At 37.3% G+C, this 27,130-nt stretch overlaps 1 protein-coding gene across 3 annotated transcripts in view; it reads right to left on the bottom strand.

The window, feature by feature from the left end:
• Positions 1–25,788, bottom strand: part of elf2b (E74-like factor 2b (ets domain transcription factor)) — a 37,578-nt gene extending 11,790 nt beyond the window's left edge. The window contains exons 1-4 of one of the 3 annotated variants that reach the window (XM_057843638.1): positions 25,464–25,788; positions 18,062–18,216; positions 9,764–9,931; positions 9,395–9,635 (exon numbers count right to left, since the gene is read on the bottom strand). In XM_057843638.1, the coding sequence (XP_057699621.1) occupies positions 9,395–9,635; positions 9,764–9,838 (316 nt within the window). In that variant the 5' untranslated portion in view covers positions 9,839–9,931; positions 18,062–18,216; positions 25,464–25,788. Of the gene's footprint in view, positions 1–169; positions 653–9,394; positions 9,636–9,763; positions 9,932–18,061; positions 18,217–25,463 lie in introns of those variants that run through there. The other 2 variants (XM_057843639.1, XM_057843640.1) reach the window with 2 other exon arrangements.
• Between the last annotated feature and the right edge of the window lie 1,342 nt (positions 25,789–27,130).

Genomic DNA, 27,130 nt, shown 5'->3' with positions numbered 1-27,130 from the left:
GGAACGTTAGCAAAGCGACGCAGGTTGCTACCAAGGTGATCACTTCCTGATAGTCCTCCATTACTCCAGCAGCCTACTCTGCGGAGTGTGCGACCGCCGTCTAGGTTAACGCGGACCTTGCGTTCAGGCAACTCTCGGACTCGGGTAATAGTGCAGAAAAATATATTACCGGCTCGGATGAGTAGGTCGAGCTGGTTTGCGTGCCCGTCACGTTGCGAAGTCGCCATGTTTTTCCCCTTGCTAAAAATTCACATTGACTTCTCACTGAATTGTACGGGAAGCAACTATCTGAAATCACTCCGCCGCCCGTAGGAAAGAGTCGTATTCAAATGGTCACGTAACCCCACCGTTAGTGTATTCTTCCGCGGCGGACACAGGAAATCCTTCCGTTGCCCTCCCTACTCGTGTGAAATAATCAAGCAATGCTGCATTCAGGAAGCTTTAAACACCATCGTACACAACTGAAGTTTTAAGATGATCTTTAAACGTTTTTACAAAACTGCACAAACAGTTTGCTCAATATTTTTAGCACGGTTTTACTATTTATCGACAGGATGGATTTTTGCGAATAAAAACAATTTTCAAACAATTCCCCCTAACCAGTGTTGTGAATCTTACTTTAAAAAAGTAATTAATTACAATTACAAATAATTTCTCCCAAAAAGTAATTGCGTTAGTAACACAGTTACCTGTATGTAAGAGTAATTGGTTACTTGGCAAAGTAATTGGTGATAACTTTCATGTTTTGTTTTTTTTTCCCTCCAAAAAAAAAAAAAAAAAAAAAAAAAAACATACGTCACATTATGTGAAGATTAAAAGGTGGGACAATTGGCCCTAGCCCAATTCTTTACCCTAATTTACCCTTTATCCTGAATCAACAGTTAAAAGTTGTTAAAATTGGTCCCATTATTGCATTAGTTCCCTTCTGTCTACTTTTGACATGTGGAAGTTTTAAAACTGTTTCATTATTTAAAGATAGATTCAAGTCAAGATTTTCCCGATTTAGGAGTATTTTAGATAAAAAGTTACTTAGGTTCGCTAGGAAGGTTCTCTACAACCGAGTCTTCCTAAGAAGTTTACTGCTTTAAGATGGCAGCTGTTTACAAACGAATCGAGTTCTTATACTGTACATGTTGCTAACGCCGCCGTGTCTGTCATTTCGCATCTTGTTCCATACATATGTGATATCTACCATGTCTACCATATCATGTGGGCGTAGTTTGTAGGCTATCGGCTACAGTCAGGTATTATTGGAGCCACCTAGCATCGCGTTTGCTCAACGTAACAACTTTTTTGCCCCACTCCTGTTCTGCTCTGTCGTCACGGTGAGTCCGTCTCAGACTTTTCTCATGTCGTTCAACCAATATAGTAACGCATAATAACGTACGCCTTTCCATTCTCAGTAACGGTAACGGCGTTGCCAAGATGAGGAAAAGTAAGTAACTAGATTACTTACTACTGAAAAAAAATGACGTAGTCAGTAACGCAGTTATATTCTAACGCAGTTATTAACAACACTGCTCCTAACTAGGTTTGGGCGATATATCAATCAAGGGCGTAGGTTTGGTCTCAACATTCGTAGGGACGATATAACAGCGTAACCTGCATGAGCACTTTTTTTTTGTTTTTTTGCTGTGAACGGGTGTCAGGGCTACTTTTCTCACAAATATGAACCTATTTAATGGATAGGCAAAATGATCAATGCAAAATAAATTTGTATTGACTTGTACTAACTTTCACGGGTGTTAGTTCAGGTGATACACTGTTCGATTCAAACCTTTGTTTTCAAAAACTACTAAGGAAATATTTGAAAACTTCCAGAATAGATGGCTGGATTTCATTAGCCAATTTAAATGGCAACATTTGAACCTAACTTAAATTACATAAACATACACAATAAATCCACACTTGTTCATTTCTCTGAAGTGTCCAGCAATGGAAAAAATAAACATTTGTCATAAGACCACTCAACCTTGTCTGTCTAAATAAATAATTATAACTGAAAAAAATAAATAAAACTTCTTACTTCCTTCAGGTAAAACACGACTGTTTTTGTCCACAAACACAACTAACTGCAACAAAAAAAAAGAAAACTTTTTACCTCTACTATGATTAAAGTATGATTATCTGGAGAAAAATGTCTGCCTAGGCTACAAATAAAAATATTTTTAAATAAATAATGTCCAAAATAAATCAAGACTTTTACATAAATGCAAGTCATCAGCCAATAAGACGTGCATTTTAGGGGAAAAATGGACCGGCACATTCAGCGTCAGCAAGTGAAAATGGCTAAATGTAAGGTTCGAGCATCATGAAAATAATTCACTTCATAATTGTAGGATCAATTCTATCCTTACAACATGTGTGAAGACAATCTAAATGACCTATAGAGCTGAACACATTATATAATGCAAATAAGGTTGCTTAAAAGTTGGTGGGGACATTTTGAGCATCCTGAAAAGTTGGGTAGATGACCTATAGAGCTGAACACATTATATAATGCAAATAAGGTTGCTTAAAAGTTGGTGGGGACATTTTGAGCATCCTGAAAAGTTGATAGTGTTATGTCCCTACCGTCCCTATACAAACATACACCCTTGATATCAATATGAATAACATCAATATATTTTCATATAGTTCAAATGCGCACCTTACATTGTTTCAATTTCAAATAAGGTGCTCCTGTTGTTATACAGCATTTCTGTTTGCATTTAAATAACTGAACATATGAGCATTTTCTCGTGAACCAGAAATTCTAAATAGGTGTGATTGGCACACAACCAGTTCAGAGTGTACTCATTTTCCTGCACATAGTTAGCTGGGATAGGCTTCAACACCTTCCGCAACTCTTGTGATAAGCGGTATGGAAGATGAATGGATTAATATCATATTTGGCTTGGACTGAAAATGTTTTCTCACTTTGCAAGTGCTAGCATTATTGGGATTTATATCTTATATTGAGAGTCTAAATATATCAGGATATGCCTTTTTTTCATATTGTCCAACCATAATTCAAACACACATAAATATACTGTACTGTATAAGGAAGATGAAATATAATTTTACGAAACAAATGTTTTACAAAACATCAAATTGTCCCTTGAGGACATTTCTGAAGACAATTTAGAGGTGCTTGCAGTTTTAAGTGCAATGCAAAATTAGTGTAAAATCATTTGATTTTAGTGATTATAACCGTTTTTTTTTTTTTTTTTTTACTATTGTAAAATTTGTGTTGCACACCAACCTGACCAGTATCGAATAGATGTAAGCGTGCAAAGAAAAATGTGAAATTGAAAAGGTGAGCAGTGTTACATCTCTTAGGCAAGGGGCTGGGGTGCTGTGTCAAAAGAGCGCAGTGACAGTATTGAAAAAGCAAACAATCATTCCTGAAACAAGTTGCCTTTTTTCCAAGGGACTTAAGCACCCCTAACGAAGTGACCCCCTGTTTCAAACTTTAAATCCTTACAGATGAGCTATTCAGATGGTGTCAAACGTAAAGCCCATGACACGAGTTAGGAGTGTAAATCACCAAGTTGATGATGTTATTGATTTGTTGGTCAATGATAAAAAAAAATACTTGCTGACATTACAAAGTCAGCTATGATTTGATTTAATTCAAGGGCCTTTAATCAAATTAATACGATATGTATAAATTTAACATAATTGGTCGTATTTCATCAAAAGCAATAAAATACAAAGAAATTTTGAGGTTTTTGACAGGTTTCTTTGAAACATTTCAGGTGTTTGAATGAATTTTTTTTTAAACAAAAATACATATCTAAAGATGTCGATGATGATTAAAGGGGAAGAGCGGAATTTTTTACATCAGGGTTAATCTTCGAATTGGAGGGGGGTTCAATTAGTCATTGGAGTTGATTTTTTTTTAAAAATCTGTGCGGTTTGTTAGTTTTTTTATTATTTTCAGAGCTCTGGAGTGGCTAAGATAATGCAAGTCAATAGTCACCTCCTAGCATGCCAATAAAACAACATATGCACGCAGGAGAATAACCGATGACGCATGCAATCAATAGTGTTGGCTATGTTTCAGGATAAAGTTATTAAAACTTACCATTGCATGTCAATAACTGCAGTATGAACAGCAACATCAGCAATTAAGCTGCTTTGCAGAGAACAGGCCGCCTGGGCAAGCAGGGCGGCAGGATATCACATTGGTATTTTCAGCGCTGATTTTTTTGTTAATATGTTTGGTGCAACATTGTTTTGGCTGCATGGGACTTTCGAACATTGAGCTGCATTTTGAATTTATTTGACTATGTTAGATCTGTTAATATGACTTTTTATTGGAATGCTATTGACTTGTATTAGCTTAGCCACTCTGGAACCCTGAAAATAATAAAAAAGTAACACACTATATGGATTTTTTTAAAAAATCATCTCCACAGACTAATTAAACCCCCCAACTCGAAGATTAAGCCTAATGTCAAAAATCCTGAACTTCCGTTTTAAGGTTTTGCCTTTTGATTGATTTGATAGAATTGTTGCTTAATTAATCAATGTATCAATCCAGATCAATGAATCATTACACTCCTAGCCAGAACCAGATCCAGTCTGTCCTTGCAAGTTTTAGTTAATTCAGAAATACTCTTATTTTGAAATTCATGCATTTTTCTTGACACAAGCGCTGAAGAAGTCGATGTTTTGGGCATTTTTTGGGAGGGGGGGTGTTGCTTCAATTTAGACAGTCACAATGAACTAGTGTGCTACTCGCCAACCTGAACTTGCTGTTTAGCTAAGACTACTCATATATTTCCACTTTAGTTTGCACAGCTGTGATAAGTTTAGGTATTCAGAACTTCAGATGGATGTTGAAATTAAGTAGATTGACCATGATTCTTAGATTTTGTGTGTGTTGCCTCTGAACTAAATGTCGACTTTAACACTCCTGAGCTACAGCCACCTCTGCGATGTCATGCAGAATCTTTTGTTGTGGCCAAATTTGAGAAACTAGTTACAATTTCATATCCATGCCGTTTTTCACAGTAGGTCCATTCATTTACTTACTGCTTTTTCCTCAATCACCTTTTTAATTTAACATTAGACAAGAAACGGTATATACTGAACTGGTCGCCAGCCAATCGTAGGGAACATAAAACAACCATTTGTGATCATATTTACAACTATGAATAATGAATAATAGTCTTCAAGTAAACTAACATGCAAGTTTTGGTAATGTTGAAGGAACCCAGGTTATATGAAAACCCACACTTGGACAGAGAGAACATTCAGAGCAAATTCAAGTCTGGGCATTTGAATGCCATAGCTCAACTAAAGGGTAATAACAAAAAAACAAAAACAAAAAAAGAGGGGGTACTTTGCCCACAAGATGGCAGTGTATATTGGTGATCCAAATGATCGGCGTACAGAAATATATAATTTCAAAATGGGCGTACTGTACTGTATTTAGTACAGTAAGAAGCTAAAGCAATTAAAGAGAACCATGAAACAATGTGTGTGTAAAATATGACAAGACTGAGGAAGCTGCAAAGTAAAACTTTAGGTTTTGACTTAAAAAAAAAAAGTGTCAACTTAAATAAATTAATTAAAACCAACAAAAAAATGAATGTCTAAGAATGATGTCCCTTGTATTTTTTAGTACATATTGCAAAGTCATTGCATTACTCCAAGGTGCCAATATTGCAGTTGTACTTTAAGGAGATTCATGATTATTCAAAGATTTTCGAATTACCAGTAAAAGTTAATTTGCACCTCAAAATTACAAGTACTCTTTGTCAGTTCACCACCACATAAGTAGTGCAAGTTTGAGCTCCAAAATAAGGGTGCTCCAAATGACCTAACCCTAAACCTCTAAAAAAGTTGGGCGGCATAAATGACATTTGTTTTTCCTTTTTTTTTTTTTTTTTTTTTTTTTTTTTTTTTTTTTTAAAGATGTGACAGCAACAGGTACAGAAACGCCCACTTGTCAGGGTGACATCACATTCCTTCAATACCTTTTATTTGATGAAGCATTGTTGCCTGTAGTCTAAAATTACTTTTTCACTGAAGTGAATACATTTTTGCCTTTTATTGTGCAGGTTTCAAATTCTAGACTAAGTTGGGAAGCATTCAGCTGTTTCTACCGAAGGTCAAACTTAGTTGTGGATAATCGCTATTATTTAACAAGTTAAAAATCATCCAAACCTGCCCCTCCACTCCCTCTACTGGCCGACTCAAATCTACAGGCAACAATAAGTCTACAATCAGGGAAGAAAAAGTAATTCGGGGTCTGACAATGGATGCATATACAGTACATCCCTAGAATATACCTATAAAATTCATTCAGGTCCGTCCACGAATAATTTTTGTTTTTGTCCTCCCAAACAAGAACAAAAAGAACAAAATAGTGAAATTTAGAGACCTTCATCCGGGCATTCTAAAAAATTTTGCTATTGTGGAGAAATGATAGGAATGGTGTCGAGAAAGTACATAATGTTAAATTTATGGGTACATGTCCCTGAAAGGGTCTATAAATGATGAGTATTATTATATAGACCCTACCCACCGACGTCACAAAATCACGTGCTCGCTGTATGGTTCCGCCCACTTGTCCGTCATTTTGTGTCTGTATTATCAATGGTCTCAATTGATCGAGCAATTTATAATGCATTTCATGGAAGACTCGGTGCTTTCGGATGCCGTAAACTCACTTGATGCGTTGCATAAAAGGCGTTATGTGGAAAAGCTTCAGTTTATCCATTCGCCAGATCCATATTTGATGCCTAAATCGATGTTTTTCGACCCGCTGTCTCCGCCGTATTTGCCTGACATCTGCTAGCTACCCTGAACTGTACAACTATCTTGTCCACACAAAATCAGCCTATTCTCACGAAAGTTTGAAAAACTTTAAGAGCTTGGAGGCTTATAAATACTTCGTTGCTGGTTGGGTGAAACAGGTCCTCGTCCACGAAAATTCGGCAGGAATCTATCTTGTGCTTGGAAAGGTGAGTTACGAAATTTTCAATTCAAAATCTTTTGTTATTGCTAACATCCACTGTCAAGTCTAATGTATTTCATGTCGTTTGTCAATGGAGTTAGGGCTTTTAATGTTTATATGGTTTAGCGATAGCACTCTCACTACATACATACGTGTATGTTGTCGGCGATTAGCCTAGCAATGATCTTAATTGTGGTTGTCAGCCCAAAACCCTCTAAATACAGTGCCTTGCAAAAGTATTCGGCCCCCTTGAACCTTGCAACCTTTCGCCACATTTCAGGCTTCAAACAAAGATATAAAATTTTAATTTTTTGTCACGAATCAACAACAAGTGGGACACAATCGTGAAGTGGAACAAAATTTATTGGATAATTTAAACTTTTTTAACAAATAAAAAACTGAAAAGTGGGGCGTGCAATATTATTCGGCCCCCATGCGTTAATACTTTGTAGCGCCACCTTTTGCTCCAATTACAGCTGCAAGTCGCTTGGGGTATGTTTCTATCAGTTTTGCACATCGAGAGACTGACATTCTTGCCCATTCTTCCTTGCAAAACAGCTCGAGCTCAGTGAGGTTGGATGGAGAGTGTTTGTGAACAGCAGTCTTCAGCTCTTTCCACAGATTCTCGATTGGATTCAGGTCTGGACTTTGACTTGGCCATTCTAACACCTGGATACGTTTATTTTTGAACCATTCCATTGTAGATTTGGCTTTATGTTTTGGATAATTGTCCTGTTGGAAGATAAATCTCCGTCCCAGTCTCAGGTCTTGTGCAGATACCAACAGATTTTCTTCCAGAATGTTCCTGTATTTGGCTGCATCCATCTTCCCATCAATTTTAACCATCTTCCCTGTCCCTGCTGAAGAAAAGCAGGCCCAAACCATGATGCTACCACCACCATGTTTGACAGTGGGGATGGTGCGTTCAGGGTGATGAGCTGTGTTGCTTTTACGCCAAACATATCGTTTTGCATTGTGGCCAAAACGTTCAATTTTGGTTTCATCTGACCAGAGCACCTTCTTCCACATGTTTGGTGTGTCTCCCAGGTGGCTTGTGGCAAACTTTAAACGAGACTTTTTATGGCTATCTTTGAGAAATGGCTTTCTTCTTGCCACTCTTCCATAAAGGCCAGATTTGTGCAGTGTACGACTGATTGTTGTCCTATGGACAGACTCTCCCACCTCAGCTGTAGATCTCTGCAGTTCATCCAGAGTGATCATGGGCCTCTTGGCTGCATCTCTGATCAGTTTTCTCCTTGTTTGAGAAGAAAGTTTGGAAGGACGGCCGGGTCTTGGCAGATTTGCAGTGGTCTGATGCTCCTTCCATTTCAATATGATGGCTTGCACAGTGCTCCTTGAGATGTTTAAAGCTTGGGAAATCTTTTTGTATCCAAATCCGGCTTTAAACTTCTCCACAACAGTATCTCGGACCTGCCTGGTGTGTTCCTTGGTTTTCATAATGCTCTCTGCACTTTAAACAGAACCCTGAGACTATCACAGAGCAGGTGCATTTATACAGAGACTTGATTACACACAGGTGGATTCTATTTATCATCATCGGTCATTTAGGACAACATTGGATCATTCAGAGATCCTCACTGAACTTCTGGAGTGAGTTTGCTGCACTGAAAGTAAAGGGGCTGAATAATATTGCACGCCCCACTTTTCAGTTTTTTATTTGTTAAAAAAGTTTAAATTATCCAATAAATGTTTTTCCACTTCACGATTGTGTCCCACTTGTTGTTGATTCTTGACAAAAAAATTAAATTTCATATCTTTATGTTTGAAGCCTGAAATGTGGCGAAAGGTTGCAAGATTCAAGGGGGCCGAATACTTTTGCAAGGCACTGTATATATTAAATGCATCTTACCAGATATAAAATGACTACTACATAATCTGTGGTAATCGTTTGGAGCCCAGTTTTCTCGTCGAATTGCAGCAGCCATCTCGCTCTCTTCTCTCCGGGTCTCTCGGAATCCGGTAGAACTTCAAGTCTCTCCGTCTTCTCCGTCTATCTTCTCTGTTATTGCAACCGACCGCCACACACGCCTTCACCATTTTGATTATTAATGTTAACGAGCAGAAAAACACGTCGTAAATAGGAGGAATGTACGTAGCCGTAACAGGGAAACATGATGTGTTGACGGACAATTGGGCGGCACCAGTCAGGAGGAAGGAGTTGTGACGTCACGTGGGTAGGGTCTATAGCCAGTAATTTGGGAATATCAAGGATGTCCAAACCTTTGCTTGTCAAAGCACTATATTCTTCCATCAGTCTCCCATTTAAGTGGCATGAAACTGGTTGGCACCCTTGACAAGCCCAAAAATATTCATGCCACCGTATTTTACATCATGAGATAATAAAAAATAATAATAATATAAAGTTCTGTTGCAATGATAAGACGTGAATTTTGGCCTAATACGAAAGAAAACATATCTCACCTGCTTCCTTTTCTGACTCCATATCCAGCTCATTGCTCACTTCCTGCATTATGTACATTTCGCCGCCATACATCACAACCTGGGCTGTGTGACCAGTCTCTCCAGTTAAGATGGCATCAGGAGCCTCATCCACAATGACAGTGTGGTAGTTCTCAGCCTCTCTTCCATCCTCTACCTCTTCAACTTCAAATTCACCCTCAACTTCTTCCTCTGCCTCCAGGTCCACATCAAACTCATTGTCCTGGCGGGGCAAGATGTATGCAAGATGGTCAGAAACATTACACTAAACGAGACGGTGAGCAAATAGTTGTTCTGTGTGTGTGTGCGTTTTTGTTGTTGTTGTTTTTTTATTGTTTTCCCTGAACTAACCTGCTGTGGGTCTTCCACAGCTGTTGCATATTCCACCACTGTTCCACTACTGTCAACCAGTACAACTGAGGTCATGGCTCATGCTCTTCAGTGATAGCCAGTCCCAGCCTATGACTCCCCACGGCACCTCCACTTGGTGACTTCCACAGCTGCAGTTATAGATAGTCCCTGGAAAGAGAAGACACTAACATTTGTCATGGATTGATATAATTACTATAATAATCAATTGTGTTTTACATAAATTAAAGAGTTATCTACAGTGGTCAAGATAATCCAACTACAGCATAGCTTTTAGTTCAAGACATGTTGTGGTTCCTTCCTTTTGGCTTTTTCTAGCAGGAAGTGCTGGTCAGCCATTACAGGAAAACTGTACTGCTAGAAAGCAAAGTCATTCTCTCAAACATAGCGTCCAAAGGTAAATCAATCAAAGTCAGGCTGGAGCCATAGAAACAGTGAAAAGACTCACTGAGCCCTCAGTTCCTGTTATGCGTCATTCTGAGGGATATACAACAAAGGACTCTAAACTATGCAGACAATAACATATTGTAGATCAGGACTTTCGATAAGGAATTGCATTAATTCTTTTTGTTTGTGCAAAAAGCGCAACATAATAACAGCTGATTGCATAACCCTTTTGACAAATACCTTTCAATGACAACATTAGTAATTCATTAAATGGACAGACAACAGATAGTATAAATAACACTCATGTGAAAGTCACGTACAAAAAACATAAAATAAATAAATGAATAAATTAATAAAAAATTCACCGCGTTTAAAAAGAAGAAAAAAATACAGTTTATTATACAGTCTATTCTTACAGTGGAAGTCTTCTTAAAAGTCCCTATGGTGTATGACTGTACTGACTAATTTAGGGCTAACAGCTATCAGCACAAACAACTACTTGTTGTAGTGGTTATCAGTCCTCTTTATGTCAAAACTACGGCTGTCAAACAATTACAATTTTTAATCGAGTTAATCACAGCTTAAAAATTAATTAATCGTAATTAATCGCAATTCAAACCATCTCTAAAATATGCCATATTTTTCTGTAAATTATTGTTGGAATGGAAAGATAAGACAAGACAGATATATACATTCACCATACTGTACGTAAGAACTGTATTTGTTTATTACAACAATAAATCCACAAGATGGCATTAACATTCTTTCTGTGAAAGGGATACACGGATAGAAAGACTTGTAATTCTTACAAAGGGATACACGGATAGAAAGACTTGTAATTCTTACAGGATCAATGTGAGTGTATATTGTGACTAAATATTGCCATCTAGTGTATTTGTTGAGCTTTCAGTAAATGATACTGTAGCGACTTAACTGTTCTGCCCAAATGCATGATGGGAAGTGGTGCAACCATGACTGTGTGTGGTGGCGGCAAATGGTATGTCAATCATCGTTTAACTTGTTAAATAGTTACTGCGGCAAGGAAGTGCGGGCTGGAATGAATGTTTGTGTGGAGATGTTCGAGGCAGCCGGACGTGTTGTGTCGTGGCAATAAACGCCAGAAGTGATCCTGAGGAGTATTTTTCAACGATAGTACTTTATTCTTGTTTAAAAATGATTCAGTGGGACAGTTATGTTTAGAACTAATCATAATTATTCCACTTGAAGTGCTTAAAAAACATTTATTATAATATACATGGCGGAAAACACAGGTGACTTGAAGTTCCGCTCTGAGACCCCCAATTTGGCCAACTTTCAAAATTGTCCGATATGCATGTGTGAAACATCATTGGAAAGCTTAAAATCTCAATTTTCCGGGAGAAGAAAAAATTTTAACAGGAGGGCATTTATTTTTTTTTAACAGCAAAATCCTATCTGGAGATATGAGCACGCGAGAGCAGAATTACAAACGCCATGATTTTAACGAGATATTATCGCGTACTTACCTTGTTTTGATCCAAAAACTCCATGTAGCATGTATCACTGAGTGTCTAGACACAGCTGTGAATGGCCACAGCTGGATTTTGTGGGGGGATTTTTTTGGGTGAAACATCGTAATATAACAAGGGTCGCGATGCAGAAATCGCAGACATCAAGGAGTGGTCAAGATTTTCTTTTTCATTTTTCATATATTTACCCTTTTCAATTTTTTTTTCAATTTTTCTTTGTTTGGATCGATTATCATCTAACATATCGGAGAAAATGCGACAGTAACAACAACAAAAAAAAATTAAGCGATAGTTATGAGGTATATATACGTGACTTTTTTTACAGACACTATTTTTTACATTGTGACGTCATTTGTTTAAAAGTTTAAAATATGCGAGTGAATAATTTTTTTAAGTCGTTTTTTTTAAAACAAAATATTAGACATCAATAAATGATTCTAAGCTAAAAATGACAGACATTTTGAATAATAAATATAATTAATTACTTTCGTTTAATGGCTGGGTTGAAACAAAAGCGGTTGCGCTACGTCTGTAAAAGGGGGTTTCCAGGGTAAAATGGACAAATAAAAAAATAGTTCGGGGATTTAATGCGCCATGAATCTGCTATGACAGCATATAGATATATTGTTCTATCAAACACAACAGTTGTTTTGGCTTAAAATACAGCAGTTTCTTTGAAAGAGGAGTGCAAGAGCAGAAACTGCTTTTCAGTCTTGTCTGTGTTTTCCGCCATATACATTTTTTAAAAAATCATACTTTGGGGGAAAAAAGTGAAAAAACATGTATTATATCTATCCCTTTCCAATATTATATCTAAATCAATACCTTGAGCGCACACACACATAAAAACAATCTGAATAAATACATTGAACACCCCCAAAAAACTACTTCACACTTTTTCACTTATCGCGGCAGTTTCTGGTCCCCATTAATCATGAAAAACGAGGTATCACTGCACACTGTGGTCACAGTGAGTCATCCCAAGTCTTTCCAAACAGCTATTCAAGTCATCTAATGAAAAATTCTTAAAATAAACATATATATATATATATATATATATTTATATGTATACAGTACACAAACATATATAAATCGCAATACAATAGTTTGCAACAATAGTTTTATCCAATATCGTTCACGCCTACTTTGGACTGCTTTTTTTTTTTTTTAACCGGGAAAAGGCCGCCTGCTGAGCCAGAAGAGGAGCCTACTACTACCAAGTCCATTCTGCAAAATATATGGCTAAAAGCTAGCAAACTAAGCAACAAAAGCGAATGCACTGAGAGCATCATACCTTTTGGCGAACCAAATTGAAACCTTTCACGATAGGAGAAGAATTCACTATAACTGCGACCAAGGATATTTATTTTATATTTTCTAAACAATTGATCATATATATTCTTTATTATAAAAATGTTATCTTAGTTTCTGTATATTTTTATTGTTGCATTATAGATTTAAGGCTTCAATTATAGATTTAAGGCCTCAATTTATACTTTAATTGTATTATTTATTATTCACGTTTTTAAGAACTGAAAGTGCAAAAAATTACAGAACTGCAAAATATGGCTAAGGGAGTTTATCTGTGAATGATGAAGGTTGCTGTTTATAAGAAGGACACAGGAAGCCATGTCTCTGCACGCTTGCTGCTTTTATGAAGCAAACCAAAAGTTTACGCATTCAAAAAATAACAGTTGCATATCCTGCGATAGGACCATTGCGGATGTGCACATCGCGATGGCGATATTCAAACGATATATTGTGCAGCCCTACATGCTACCCACTCGGATGGGGGAATCCTGTTCATTTATTTATAATGCACAGCTGACACTCTTACACTCAACTGTGCAAATGAAGGAGATTCGTATCTCGATTATGCATGCCAGCCATTTGTTAGCGCTCACAAGACAAAGGTTAAGGGGAATCCGGATGGATACAGTATAATCCATAACACCCATTCTTTTTTTAGGTATGTGTGCTTCATTTTAATACACGGCGGCCTCTTGCTGAGGGATCGATGGTCACTAGCATTCAATGCTTTTGTCCTTCGAGAAAGATTTGTCCCGATCCTCAGTATCGTTTGATGATTTTATGGGCCATAATTGATGAAATGCCTAAAAACTTTATAAGCAAAAACAAAGTTAATCAGTTTAAAGAGTTCTGAATAACTGAGACTTTCGGGAAGTTCCTTTTATAGCTAAGCGTAACTTTCTACGTTTCGAATTTACCTGCCCACCGGTGGAATGTTCCAAAGAAGTCCTAACTTAATTTTCTTCTTCTTCATTTTCTGAAGGATTGATTTGTAAATCTTTCCATTCATTTTTTATTTGTTTTACATAACGTCCCAACTTCACTGGAATTAGAGTTGTGACCGAAAACACAGACAAATGTCTAATAAACTCTTTATTTATAAAGAAATATAGTTCAGCTCCGTCACACACAGTCTCCACAGTCAGAGCAGCCAGCATATGCTCTAACACTCCCAGAGTATCGTGTTCTGAGCATCCAAACAGCACGTTCCAACAACAATTCACGTTTCCAGACAGTGCAAGGTGCACTGGAGTGTGCTCATAGTGCATTTCTGGATTCAGATTTATTGACAAACAAACCATTATACCCTCAACCCTTTACAGGGCACTCATTGATTTTATTGGCTGCCATTGATGGCGCTAGACGGCCAATCCATTTTGCCTGGGAGAGGTTGGCAGATCGCTTTCAGTCAAATCGGACTGTTAGTAGCACAGAGACATGAGCATTTACAGCCAGTCCCCCAAGTTGGAATGAATTGCATGTTATTGCCGTCAGTGGCGAGCAATGAGTTAAATCAGGGGTGCTCGTTACGCCAATCGCAATCTACCAGACGATTGCAACGCTAGTGTGGTTAGATAGCCACATTAAAAATAAATAAATAAATAAATGAATAAATAAGGCCAAAAATGGCCTCAATTATGTTTTGTTTGTTTGTTTTGTTTTGTTTGCAATATTGCTGCTGCGCTCTGTAGATGCCCACCCCCGCCCCAAGCCCCCCCAAAAAGGCTCCGGACCTTAAGGGTTAGTCACATTTTGTTTGTTGTGCAATATTGCATTTGGCCTTTGCAGGTGCCATACGACTCAACAAGAATAAATAATTGTATTGAATAGAATAAGAAAAAAAAGACATAAGACTATCATCTACACCATCACTTGATTCAGAGGGCAGCCAGTCAAATGATGTCTGAATTTATTTATTTTTTTGTTCCACAAATAGGTCACTGTTAGGGATGGGGATCGAAATCCGATTCCAATTCGGAACCGGTTCCGAGTGTTTCGAGGCCTCGACATCATAATGAAAAAGCCTTAACGATCCCTTTAACGATCCCTAAAGACGCATATTTCGTCGTGACGTGTCTTGTTGTCCAGACGCAGCAAACTAGCATGGCGCCAAGAACCACTCGCTCCAAAGTTTGGCTACACTTCACCAGGAAAAAGGGTGAAAATGAAAGGTTACGATAGTTAAGCATGAGCATTGCCGCCGTAAACATAACAATGACAGCACGTAGGTCCGAACGCTCGAAAGCGTATCTTCACTTCACGTCCTCACCGAGACGCTAAGGCTCAGTCCTGGCTATGCAGCTAGCTAAAATCCCAAATGACGATGCAGAAGACGTTGGTATAATTTGCTGACTTTATTCAACCATCACTTGAAACTAAAAATAGAAATGAAACAAATCAATTTCATCCCCAATAACAAACAGGTTTGCATCAACGTAAATCAGCGATGATTAGTTGCTAACACAGTAATAACAAACAGTTAGCATGCATTCACTAGCATTAGCACATCGTTTAAACCACTACACAACTGGATTTAAGTGTCTGATCGCGAGTGGAAACATACAACAACAACAAAGAAGATGATACATACAGGCGTTGGCTCTGTAGATATTTTACAAACATTAACAAAGAACCAAGGCTTGTGGCAGTGTTTCCCTTTCTCACTAACTCGCTCACTCGCTTGGATGCGCATTTCTTCTTCTTCGCGTGAGGCAGCGCAAGGGCGCCACCACTTGAGCGGAACAGTACCATAAAAACTAAAAGGCATGCATTTCAATATACTGGTAAATAAAAACAGGGGTCCCCAAACTACGGCCCGCAGCTCCATATTTGGTCCGGCCCCCTGAACAATTCCAGAAAGCATTTTGAATTTTTTTTTTTTTTTTCTCCCTCAGTAGTGTTATTTATTTCCTGACCTTCTTCAGTGAATAACTCAGAAAGGGTTATTTGGTTATTATCTATTCAACTAATAGTGCTATTATTATTTATTATTATTATATATTTTTATTATATTTACTTTTGCTCCATGAAAAATCCACAAAGGGTTATTTGATTGTGGCTTTCTGAAAAACAATAATTTTTTACATTTACGCACTCCTGCAATCGTCACACTTTTTCTGATACAAACTGACCCCGGCCTCTCATCAGAGAAGGGAAAAGTTATGTGGCCCTCTCAGGAAAACGTTTGGGGACATTGCCAAAGGCAGAACAACAACCTATATGCCAAAATATACCAATATTCTTTTTATTTCTATTAGAAAAATGTTTCAGTAAAACTTATTGCCACAGTTAACATTGAGGCTTCTTTTTCCCGAAATTAGAATGGATAAGAAAATCGATAAATAATCGAATCGTTAAACAATATCGATAATGGAATCGGAATCGTAAAAATCGTATCAATTCCCATCCCTAGTCACTGTGCATGGTCAATCAACAGCTAACAGTGCAGCAAAGCTAACAAGCTAGTAGCTCGCAACATACATTGCTTTCTAGCCACCCCACCCCCAAAGAGGTCATCTCCTTGAAAAAAATATTTTGCAGCAAAAAACCAAGCACTCCTGAGTTAAATACTATGAAATCTAAGAATAAATACATTCTATGTGTGTAGAAATATTACAAAAAGTGATGTCAGGTCCTTAAGAGGTTACGTTCTTTTTTAAAACAAATATATACCCCAAATATTATCTTGATTAAGCGTTTCAACATTCATATACAAACTGTTTTTGTTTGAAACGTCATATCATGTTATATTGTGCATAATGATCATTGTGCTTTAGTATTACTTTCATTTATACAGACTGCAATATTTACATAAATAATTCAAGTTATTACTATTGAGCAGCAACAGAAATCAATTTTTTCCTGAAGTCGCAGATCGGCCAGCACAGGATTGATTTGAAAACGATCCCCCGAACCAATTTAGTTACACAGGTTTTGCGGTAAATCCCATTGTTGGTCGAAAAAATCTTGGTCTCATTTTTCTTGCATCACGAAATCCCAGCATTTTAAAAGGGGTTAGTATCTACTTAAGAACATTGTCCTGTGGCCCGATTTTCACATTACCTACTGCCAGCACTGTGTAGGTCAAGACCATGATATTCCCACCACCATGCTGGACTTTAGGAAAGACACACTTGCCTCTGTACTCGTCACCATGTGAACCCTACACAAAATTCTAACTTGCTCTCATCTGACCACAAGACATGGGTCCAGTAATCCATGTTTTTTTTTTGTCTGCTTGTCTTCTGTTTGTGGGCATTTATTGATTTTTATCTTTTGAAGAGACTTTCTTCTAGGAAGACATCTATGTAGTGATAATGTGTGGAGCACATGATCTAAGAATTACTGAGAGGTGGAGACCCCTTCAAGCACTGCAGCAATGGTGATGGCACTCATACATCTATTCCTCTGAATTGGACGCTACGCATGTGCACTCAACTTCTTTAGTTGGTCAAGGCGAGGCCTGTTCTGAGTGGAACCTGCCCAGTTTAGTCTCGAGCAAATAAATATCTTTAGGGGATGGGGAAAGAATTGTCAGAGTGCCATCTGGTGAAAGTAGTACTTTACATTTCACGATGATTTCAGACTATAAAGAAAATAAGGTTCATGTGACTGGCGGTGCTACATGGTTATCCGATGAAAACTAAACATGCGGAGTTCAAGTACAAAGAACACTACAAATGGCTAAGGGACCAGTAATTCAGGCAGGACTTGCAGGTTGCATTGATTCAAGTATTATGGAACCTGCTTGACAGCTGCAAGTACAATGGTTCCAAACCTAATTTCTCAGCTCAAACAGATCATATTTTCACAAGTATTTCAATGTGCAGTAAAGCATTTATTCATTCAACCATTGTCTTCTTGCTTGTTTTAGAATATAAACACTTTATGAAATGTGCTCTCTTCGCTCAGTTAACTACTATTTACCTTTATGAAAATAAAGAACAGAAATATGTTAATTATCAAACAACTTTAATTATCGTCTTGTTTTACACAGCTGCAGTGTGGCAGAGTCTTGCTCACAGGACAACATTATGGTTACAGCAAGAAAAACTGAAAGGCCATATATACTTACAAAACAGATGAGGAGTCTCTCTGTAAACGCTCTCTCCTTCCCAAAGTGTGTCAGTCTTTCCAAACCTTCCTCTGTCCACCACACATCCCTCCATCTCCTCACTCTGCCTACGCTGTATGCATGCGGTGTTGGAAAGAGCAGCTTTCCATATAGCCCTGCCCTCATCACATGACAGGGGAGGAACCAACACACACAGTAACACAGTCACATGATTTTTCAACAACAGCCTTTTTGTTGCGTATTACTCGGTCAACTGGCAAAGACACAACGCCCTCCCTGTGCACTGTCCAATGCGCACAGACGTGCAATGATGACACAGCAAGCAAATACAAGCTTGACCCCAGCCACCTACATCAAGGAATGCTATTAATGTTTTTGTCACTTCTACAAACTGAACATATTATGTCCTGTATGTATTATATCCTCTCCCCAAACAATGACTACACAGTCAAGGCAACATCAACCAGTGTAACATGACGGTATGGCATAAAGCCTTTGTCAGGGATGATTACCGTATTTTTCGGAATATACCGTAATTTCCCGAATATAAGGCGCACCCGTGTATAATGCGCACCCCAAATTTACTTGTAAAATCTAGGGAAAATTATTGTACCCGTTTATAACGCGCACCCTAATTTTAGCACCAATAAATAGAAGAATACAAGAAAACAGAGCTCGTGTACAGATACAGAGATGTCATTTTACTGACTGGTGAAACACAGCACAAGCATAGCACATTGGTAGTTCAAAACATTATCGTAAACTGACAATATTTACGGTAATAATATGATTTGACAATTTCTCCAACTTACCAGAATCTAGGAGAAAACAAAACGGATGTGACTTTTCTTTTAAAGGCTGGTGTATAACTTGCTCGTTTCCTCATGATGAATAAATGTTTCTTCCATGGATTGATACGGTAAAATGAAAGTCAGAACGTAAGTCGGAAATCCGTGAGAGCTCATCACTGTCAACACGACAGTAACCAAAGGAACTATTGTAATTTGGGTTTGAGTTTCACGTGGGACCGATATAGTTGACGGACACAGGAAGTGTGTGTCCTTACATTTGTTATGGTCCGAATTGCGGAGCTGCAATAAACGTCGACTCAAATGAGTTCAAGAAACTAAATTCTGTGCATTATGAAGAGTGAAAAAAGCAGAATTTAACACAGACGAAATCATTCGGCCGATTAGAGTGAAGTATTACCGAAACAAAATGGTGACGTCACGTACCGTAATGGTCGGCAACGGGTCGCCGCATACGTTTCTTCAACACAACGTGGCCGTGTCAATGAAAAAAAATCGGTTTATATATATATATATGTAATACATATATATTTCTGTCTCCATCCATGTACCCATTTATAATGCGCACCATGAGTTTACAAGTTGATTTTGGGGAAAAAAAGTGCGCGTTATATTCGGGAAATTACGGTAAGTCGCATCTGAGTATAAGTCGCACCAGCCACAAAATGCCCAAAGAAGAGGGAAAAAAACATATACCATATTGGCCCGAATGTAAGACGGCCCTGATTATAAGATGACCACTTCTTTTTCAAGACTCAAGTTTGAAAAAAGACTTTTTTAACACCAAATTAATTTTTATACAGAAAATAATTAAAAATGAGTATAACAATATATTTGAGAGAAAAAGCATGTTATTTTGCCTCATTCAAATCTTAATATCTGAACATTTAAATTTGTAAACTAAAGTGCACTAACATTCGTAAATGAATGGTTTCTGGTTTTTGAAATGTAAATAAACCAATCTATTGTGATAAAACAACAAAATTGCAATAACTGCATTAACCATCAAAGTGAAGTCTAACTGTAACAGTAGTCTTGAAACAAATCTGAATAAGGAAAAACATTGCAATAAAATAATGCAAACTGGTTAAACTTGAGAGTAGCTGAGCTCTATCATGACAGAACATCGCTTCAATGATATAGGCGCCATCTAGCGTCGTGAATGGTTATGATGTCTAGACCGCGAATATAAGACGACCCACTCTTTTTCAGTCTTATTTCAATGCAATAAACATCGTCTTATATTCGGGCCAATACAGTACTAGTATTAGTCGCACTGGAGTTCAAGTCGCATTTTGGGGGGAAATTTACTTGATAAAATCCAACACATAGAACAGATATGTCATCTTGGAAGGCAATTTAATATAAAAATTAGGGCTGTCAAAATTATCGCGTTAACGCGCGGTAATTAATTTTTTAAATTAATCACGTTAAAATATTTGACGCAATTAATGCACATGTCCCGCTCAGAAAGTATTCTGCCTTTTGTTAAGTTTTACAGCAAGGCTTTTTTTGCTGTCCAACAGCGAACTCTTGTGGTCGCTTTGTGACATGGTTTATTATTTTCTTGCGACTTCATTATGGCTGCACGACGTCTCGGGCTGATAATGTTGTGCTTATATGATCCTTGGACAAGATTTGTCCGTAAGTATGGTTGTTGTAAAGAATGTACATATTATGTTAGTAAGCGAAATGTTCTATTTTTTGTATGAGACGCTTTTTGTTTATGTTTAGTGAACCTGTATAGCGTGCTAAGCTAACGTTGTTGCTAATGCAATGCTTGTGTACTTTTATTTTGTAGTTTTACGACGGTCTAAAGAGGACAATGGTTTGAGGCCATTTGATTAATAAATCAGATGAAAATGGAAGAAGTCTAATTATTAAGGCGTCGTTCACTAGCTGTCTAGCTTTGGAAAAAGTAGACGCTTCGGAGTGAGGACAGCATAGACAGATTTAAATGACAGTAGAGGGAAATGCCCACTACAGTCCTTATGTACCGTATGTTGAATGTATATATCCATCTTGTTTTATCTTTCCATTCCAACAATTTATTTTACAGAATATATATATAATTTACAGAAAAATATGGCATATTTTATAGATGGTTTGAATTGCGATTAATTAATTTTTAAGCTGTAATTAACTCGATTAAAAATTTTAATCGTTTGACAGCCCTAATAAAAATACAATAGAGAACAACATGTTGAATAAGTGTACAGTATGATAATGTTACATGATGCATGAACAACGAAATGCGAATATACTGTCCTCACCAGAACGCTACGGCTCGGTCCTTGCTATACAGCGAGCTAAACTCCCAAATGACGATGCTGGACGTCCGTATAATTTGCTGACTTTATTTTGGCCGTCATTATGACACCATCAATTGAAGAGTGAAACTAAAAATAGAAATAATACAAATCAATTTCGTCCTTGATACCAAACAGGTTCGCATCAACGTAAATAAATGATAATTAGCTGCTATTACAGAAATGACACAAACGGTTAGCATGCGTTCGCTAGCATTAGCACATCGTTCAAACAACCACACAACTGGCTCTAAGTGTCCGATCGCGGGTGGAAAACACATAGCAACAACAGAAAATATGATACACACAGGCGTTGCCTCTGTAGATATATTACAAGCATAAACAATGAACGTAGGTTCGCAGCCGTGTTTCTCTCTGTCTCGCTCAGATGCTGCGTAGCTGTCTGTCTTCTTCTGGCGTGTGAGCGCCAGATGCCCTACCTGATGCATTTTATACTATTTTAAAAATCCAGGATTGGTTGGGAATTGTTGCACTAATCAGGAAACAAGACGTGCAGCACGCCTCAGTACACCTTAGCAATTACTACGACACTACAATGTAAAAAATTAATATATTTAATGAATCAATTCAATGTATTTATTATATTTTATAATTTCAGATGAAACTTGATTTGAGATAGTTAGGATTTTTTATTTTTTTCCCCACAGACTACAGAAGTGTATATCGCATTATTCTATATGGTGTGACAGGGAATGTATCAAGCTGGCTTTTGGCAAAAGCCAGACTATTTCTAGGACTTCTATTCAGGGTTCAAGAAAAGGTTTTGATATTGTTATTTCATTTTGATTATATATTTTTTTTAATAATAAAGGGATAGACAAAACCTTGACCATGTGCACCCCAGTGGAAAGAACCTTGTTTAATAAAGTGAAAGGACATACGGTAATTCAATTTTTCTTAGTGGAATAGTGGAGATAAACCAATGGAGAAAAACATAAATAAAAGCCTATATTTACCAAAGTAGCCATTTTCAGACATTTTTAAATACCAGTACTATTTTAGCCAATCAAATGCGCGTATCCCAGATTGTGTATGGACCTATTTTTTTTCCGCTACTTTTTACCTGTTTTGAGTGTATCAGTGTTAAGGTGCTGTACTGCACACACGTCACATTTGTCAGACAATGTTTGTAAGCTTGTAAGCTGTGTCATTCTTTTGTCCTTAAATATTATTTTCTCCATTATCAGACATCTAGGAAATGTGCAATTTCTATAGTTAAATACTTTGTGCAACTGTCTTTCACATGAATGTTATTTATACTAGGTGTTGCTTTAAAACAACACTAAGGAGCTTTCAATTTGGGTCGATTTTAGTGGTGCAGGTTGACAAAAGCACTAGTGTTTTGCCTTTAGGAAGACTGCATTTCCCATGAGAACTAGCACAGTGTCATAAAATCCTGATTTCCCAGTCGCCTGCAGTTAGATTGAACGACATTTCTGTTTCTGTGTGAAGGATGAATAGTGATGAGGTAATGAATCCAGATGTGGCTAAACAATATCAATGAATTAAGAAAGGGGAAGTCATGTATGCAGTAAAACAGTTTTTATGTGGCAGGGTTCCTGCCACCCTCCTCAAAGTTAATTAGTGCCAGTGAAAGCGATACCGACCCCCTCAGGCCGTAACACAGGTGTCATTCATTTAGTTGTCAGTCGAAATATCATCACAAATGTTATGAAAATATTTTATAAAGGGTGAAAAGTTCCCTAGTGTTGCTTTAAGGTTGTTGTTGTTGTTTTTTTTTAAAATTAATTAATTAATTTTTTAATGATGGACGTCACAGCAACCAAGAGGTTAGCACACTGACCTCAAAGTTCTAAAGTTAGGGGTTCGAATTCAGTATTTTAAAAAAATGGATAAATGTTATGTTTAGGGCTATCAAATTTATCGCGTTAATGGGAGTTATTAATTTTTTTAATTAATCACATTAAAATATTTAACGCATTTAACACATGTGCGGAACGACCCACCCACGCATTGTCGCGAACAGACTACAATGGCGCAGTTTTATGTATATTGAGAGTTTAGAGGCAGAGACAAGCAAGTGGAGTGGACACAGGCATTCACTGGGGCCGCGCTATTTATTGGTAAAATCTTTAGCATCTCTTCTATAACAATTATATCTATTGTGGCGAGCGACATGGGGTAGAAAGACAGGAGATGATCTTTTTCTCAATACCCTGTATTGAACACAACGCAGCCACCACTGACAGTCATGGTTGCCCAACTTCCCATCATGCATTTGGGCAGAACAGTTAAGTCGCTACAGTATCATTTACTGAAAGCACAACAAAAATAATATTGCTATCCTTCAAAAAAATTATGTTCACAAAAAGAAAAGCAATACAAAGAGAACTGGCATTCCCAATCAAAATAGCAATGCAAAATAATACTCAAGACTTTGGTAAAACTCTATTCAAACATTTCCTTTAGCTCGAAAAATACACTAGATGGCAATATTTAGTCATAATATACAAACTCACATTTATCTTTAAAGAATTTCAAGTCTTTCTATCCGTGGATCCCTTTCACAGAATGAATGTTAATAATGTTAATGTCATCTTGTGGATTTATTGTTATAATAAACAATTACAGTACTTATGTACAGTATGTTGAATGTATATATCCGTCGTCTTATCTTTCCATTCCAACAATAATTTACAGAAAAATATGGCATATTTTAGAGAGTGTTTGAATTGGGATTAATTACGATTAACTAATTTTTAAACTGTGATTAACTCGATTAAAAATTTTAATCGTTTCACAGCCCTAGTTATTTTTAATCATAAACTTAAATGGGACTGAATCAGCAGTGTCTCTGCTGGCAAGCACTCCATTCTGACCCTACATAACAATTAGTCATAGACTATTAGATATACTCTATGCCTGGTACATTAGCAGTGCATAGACCACAAGATAATAATAAAATATTGCTAATGGCTTCTGGTGGAGTAATTCCGAGGTTTCCTGCATTGAAGAGTAAATCCAGGTCACCAACAATCATTATTCACTGCAAATAGTTTTCTTTTGTGCTGTTGCTGTTTTTTGTTGAAATCAGTAATTTGACAGCATTATGTACATGTGTGTATCAGGTAAAAGTACACGTAAACAAGGTAATATTATGATGCCATGCAATTAAAGGTATTCACAAAAAAACTGAAATTATGAATTATACACTGTACAATACTGCTACAGAAAACAACCATTTTCCATTCATCCATCCATTATTTACCGCTTCCAGAAGGCGAGCAGAAGCATATATGACATAGCGTTACAGTTAAGCACGAGCTACGGGTAGCATAAAACATGAGCTGGTCGTTCATTTACTAAAAAGCAAAGATATGAAAGTGCTTTAGTCGCCATTGTCCAATTTTTTCACCCTACACACCATCAAAACCTTTTGTTCCAATCTAAGAACACAAAACTTGAATCTTTATCTTAAACATTCTGGCATGAGACAAACAAATGTGAACGTGTCAATGATACATAATGTTAAAGTGCTTCACTTGTTCTGATTTCTTTTCCATCATCTTTATCCTACTAAGAATCACAGTGACAGGAGAGGATTGAGTCTACCGTCATCATCCATCTATGGTGTACCGTTGCAGATCATCTTTTTTTTCATTTAAACTTAGTTATTACAGCAATAAAGTGTATAGTATGAAGGTACAAGAATATCCAGACACCACGAGCATAAGTCTTCCATCATTCCAAGCATTTACTAAGCATCTAGAAATGATTTTATTCCATTTCAAAGAAGTATTTGCATGTTTTCTGAGGGTTTTCACTTCAACGGTTGAGATATTCTTGTAAAGACGGTCAAAGCATCTCTAATTTCAGTGAACTCCCGTCAAACTACCCATCTAAAAATCCATGAAGGACTTTGAAGACTACCGAGCGTTTGATCTTCATGTCACTGGTTCGCTTTTCTCACAACAAAGGTTGAACATAACGTTTAGAGGACGATGAAAGACGATACTGAATCTCCTCCGTTTTGTTTGATAACTATATTAACCTGTTCGTCTACATGTCTTTTGTTTACCAAAGTGCTCCATTGGTGATTAAAATATGACTCTCAATAAGAGACACACCCACCGCCTTGAATCTGTCATAAAAAGGCAAAACCTGCCATAAGCAAAACCCGAACGTTGATGTAAACATGGCTGGCTAATGTTAGCCAGCAGTGTTAGCCTTCTAATAACACGGAGCTGTCAAAAACACAAATATCGTGATTAAAAGAGCTGGATTATAAGGCAGCTGGCCTACCTTCAATATTCCCTTTTTGAGCCTCTCTTCTCTGGACAGTGAACTTAATTTCCACACAGGAAAACAAGTCCAGTGGTGGTAAGCCAAATAAGGAGGTATCTCAGGTAGTGGAGCTTGTGTGTTTAGCAACGGGGTGCTGAGGAGCTACTACATCCACTCACTCGAAGTCAGTCCCATGAAGCCCCTGATCTTCTTAGCCGAGATGTAGAGGAGAAAAGAGGACACACGGCCGAAGTGGAAAAGCCGAATGAACCCGCCTGGCTGGTTTGTTTGTGCAGCGGATGTAGACCACGACCCCGTGTGTTCAGGGAAATAAACATGAGTGACTGACGTCACACATAAAAAGTCCTCCAAGATTTTTTTAAGGTATCAGTACTTTATGTGACTTTTCTTTTTTTTTCATTCGTTCTAGTGCTTTGCCAAAATACTTTTTTTTTTTTTTTTTTTTTGCCAATATAGACAACAGGAACTCATTTGCTACCAGACCTTCCAGTTCAAATGGATTGGACGTATATCGCCTTCATTGGCAACCAAGGAGTGGGTTGATGAAAGAATTTGGAAGAATAACGAATAATTGGGTTGCCTCAAATACATTTTTTTTTTTTTTTTTTTTTTTGGAAATAGTAAGTAAATTTGTGCAAAATTGTGACTAATACAGTGGTCTGAAAAAGTATCTGAGCCTTTTGGAATTTCTCACATTTCAGCATAAAATCACCATCAAATGAGATCTGATTTTTGTCAGAATCACACACCTGTAAAAACAGTGTCTGCTTTAAATAAAACCACCCAAACATTTATAAGGTTTCATATTTTATATTTTCCACCGTGAAGCATGGTGGAGGGAGCATCATGATTTGGGGCTGTTTTGCTGCCTCGGAGCCTGGACAACTTGCACTCATTAATGGAATAATGAATTCAAAAGTTTATCAAAATGTTTTGCAGGAAAACCTGAGGCCGCCAAATCAGACAGTTGATGCTAAAAGTAGATGGATGCTGCAACAAGACAACAATCCAAAACACAGAAGTAAATCAACTTCAGAATGGTTTCAGAAGAACAAAATACACGTTCTGGAGTGGCAAAGTCAAAGTCCAGACTTGAACCCCATTGAGATGCTGTGGCACGACCTAAAGACAGTGATTCATGCCAGACATCTCAGGAATCTGACTGAACTACAGCAGTTTTGTAGAGAAGAATGGGCCAAGATTAGTCCTGATCGCCATTAAATGCGATGGTTCACTCACTTATTTTCCCCCTTTCTGTCATTGTTTGCATATTATCCTCATTAAAATATGAGAGCCTATAAATGTTTGGGTGGTTTTAAAGCGGGCACTGTTTTTTCATCTGTGTGATTTTGATAACGGTCTGATCACATTTGATGGCGATTTTATGCAGAAATGTGAGAAATTCCAAAAGATTCAGATACTTTTTCATACCGTGTATCTATACTATATCAAAAGAGCAAATGTTATATTTATATAACTATAAAATTGTAGTTAGAAGTAGTAGATACTATATTAACTAAAATTATTCATACATACTAGATCATATTTCAAATTTCTCCCAGTAAAAATCGTCTTTACATTGAGTTTGATAAGAAACTCACCAAATGAAATTACTTGCAACAGTTTATTTGTCCTTTTTCTGTATTTGCACAGCATGACGTTAT

This window comes from Corythoichthys intestinalis, chromosome 8 (assembly GCF_030265065.1).
Source record: "Corythoichthys intestinalis isolate RoL2023-P3 chromosome 8, ASM3026506v1, whole genome shotgun sequence".
Taxonomy (NCBI): Eukaryota; Metazoa; Chordata; class Actinopteri; order Syngnathiformes; family Syngnathidae; genus Corythoichthys; species Corythoichthys intestinalis.
Note: the sequence above shows the minus strand (reverse complement) of the source record. Positions and strands in the feature narration are given on the sequence as shown.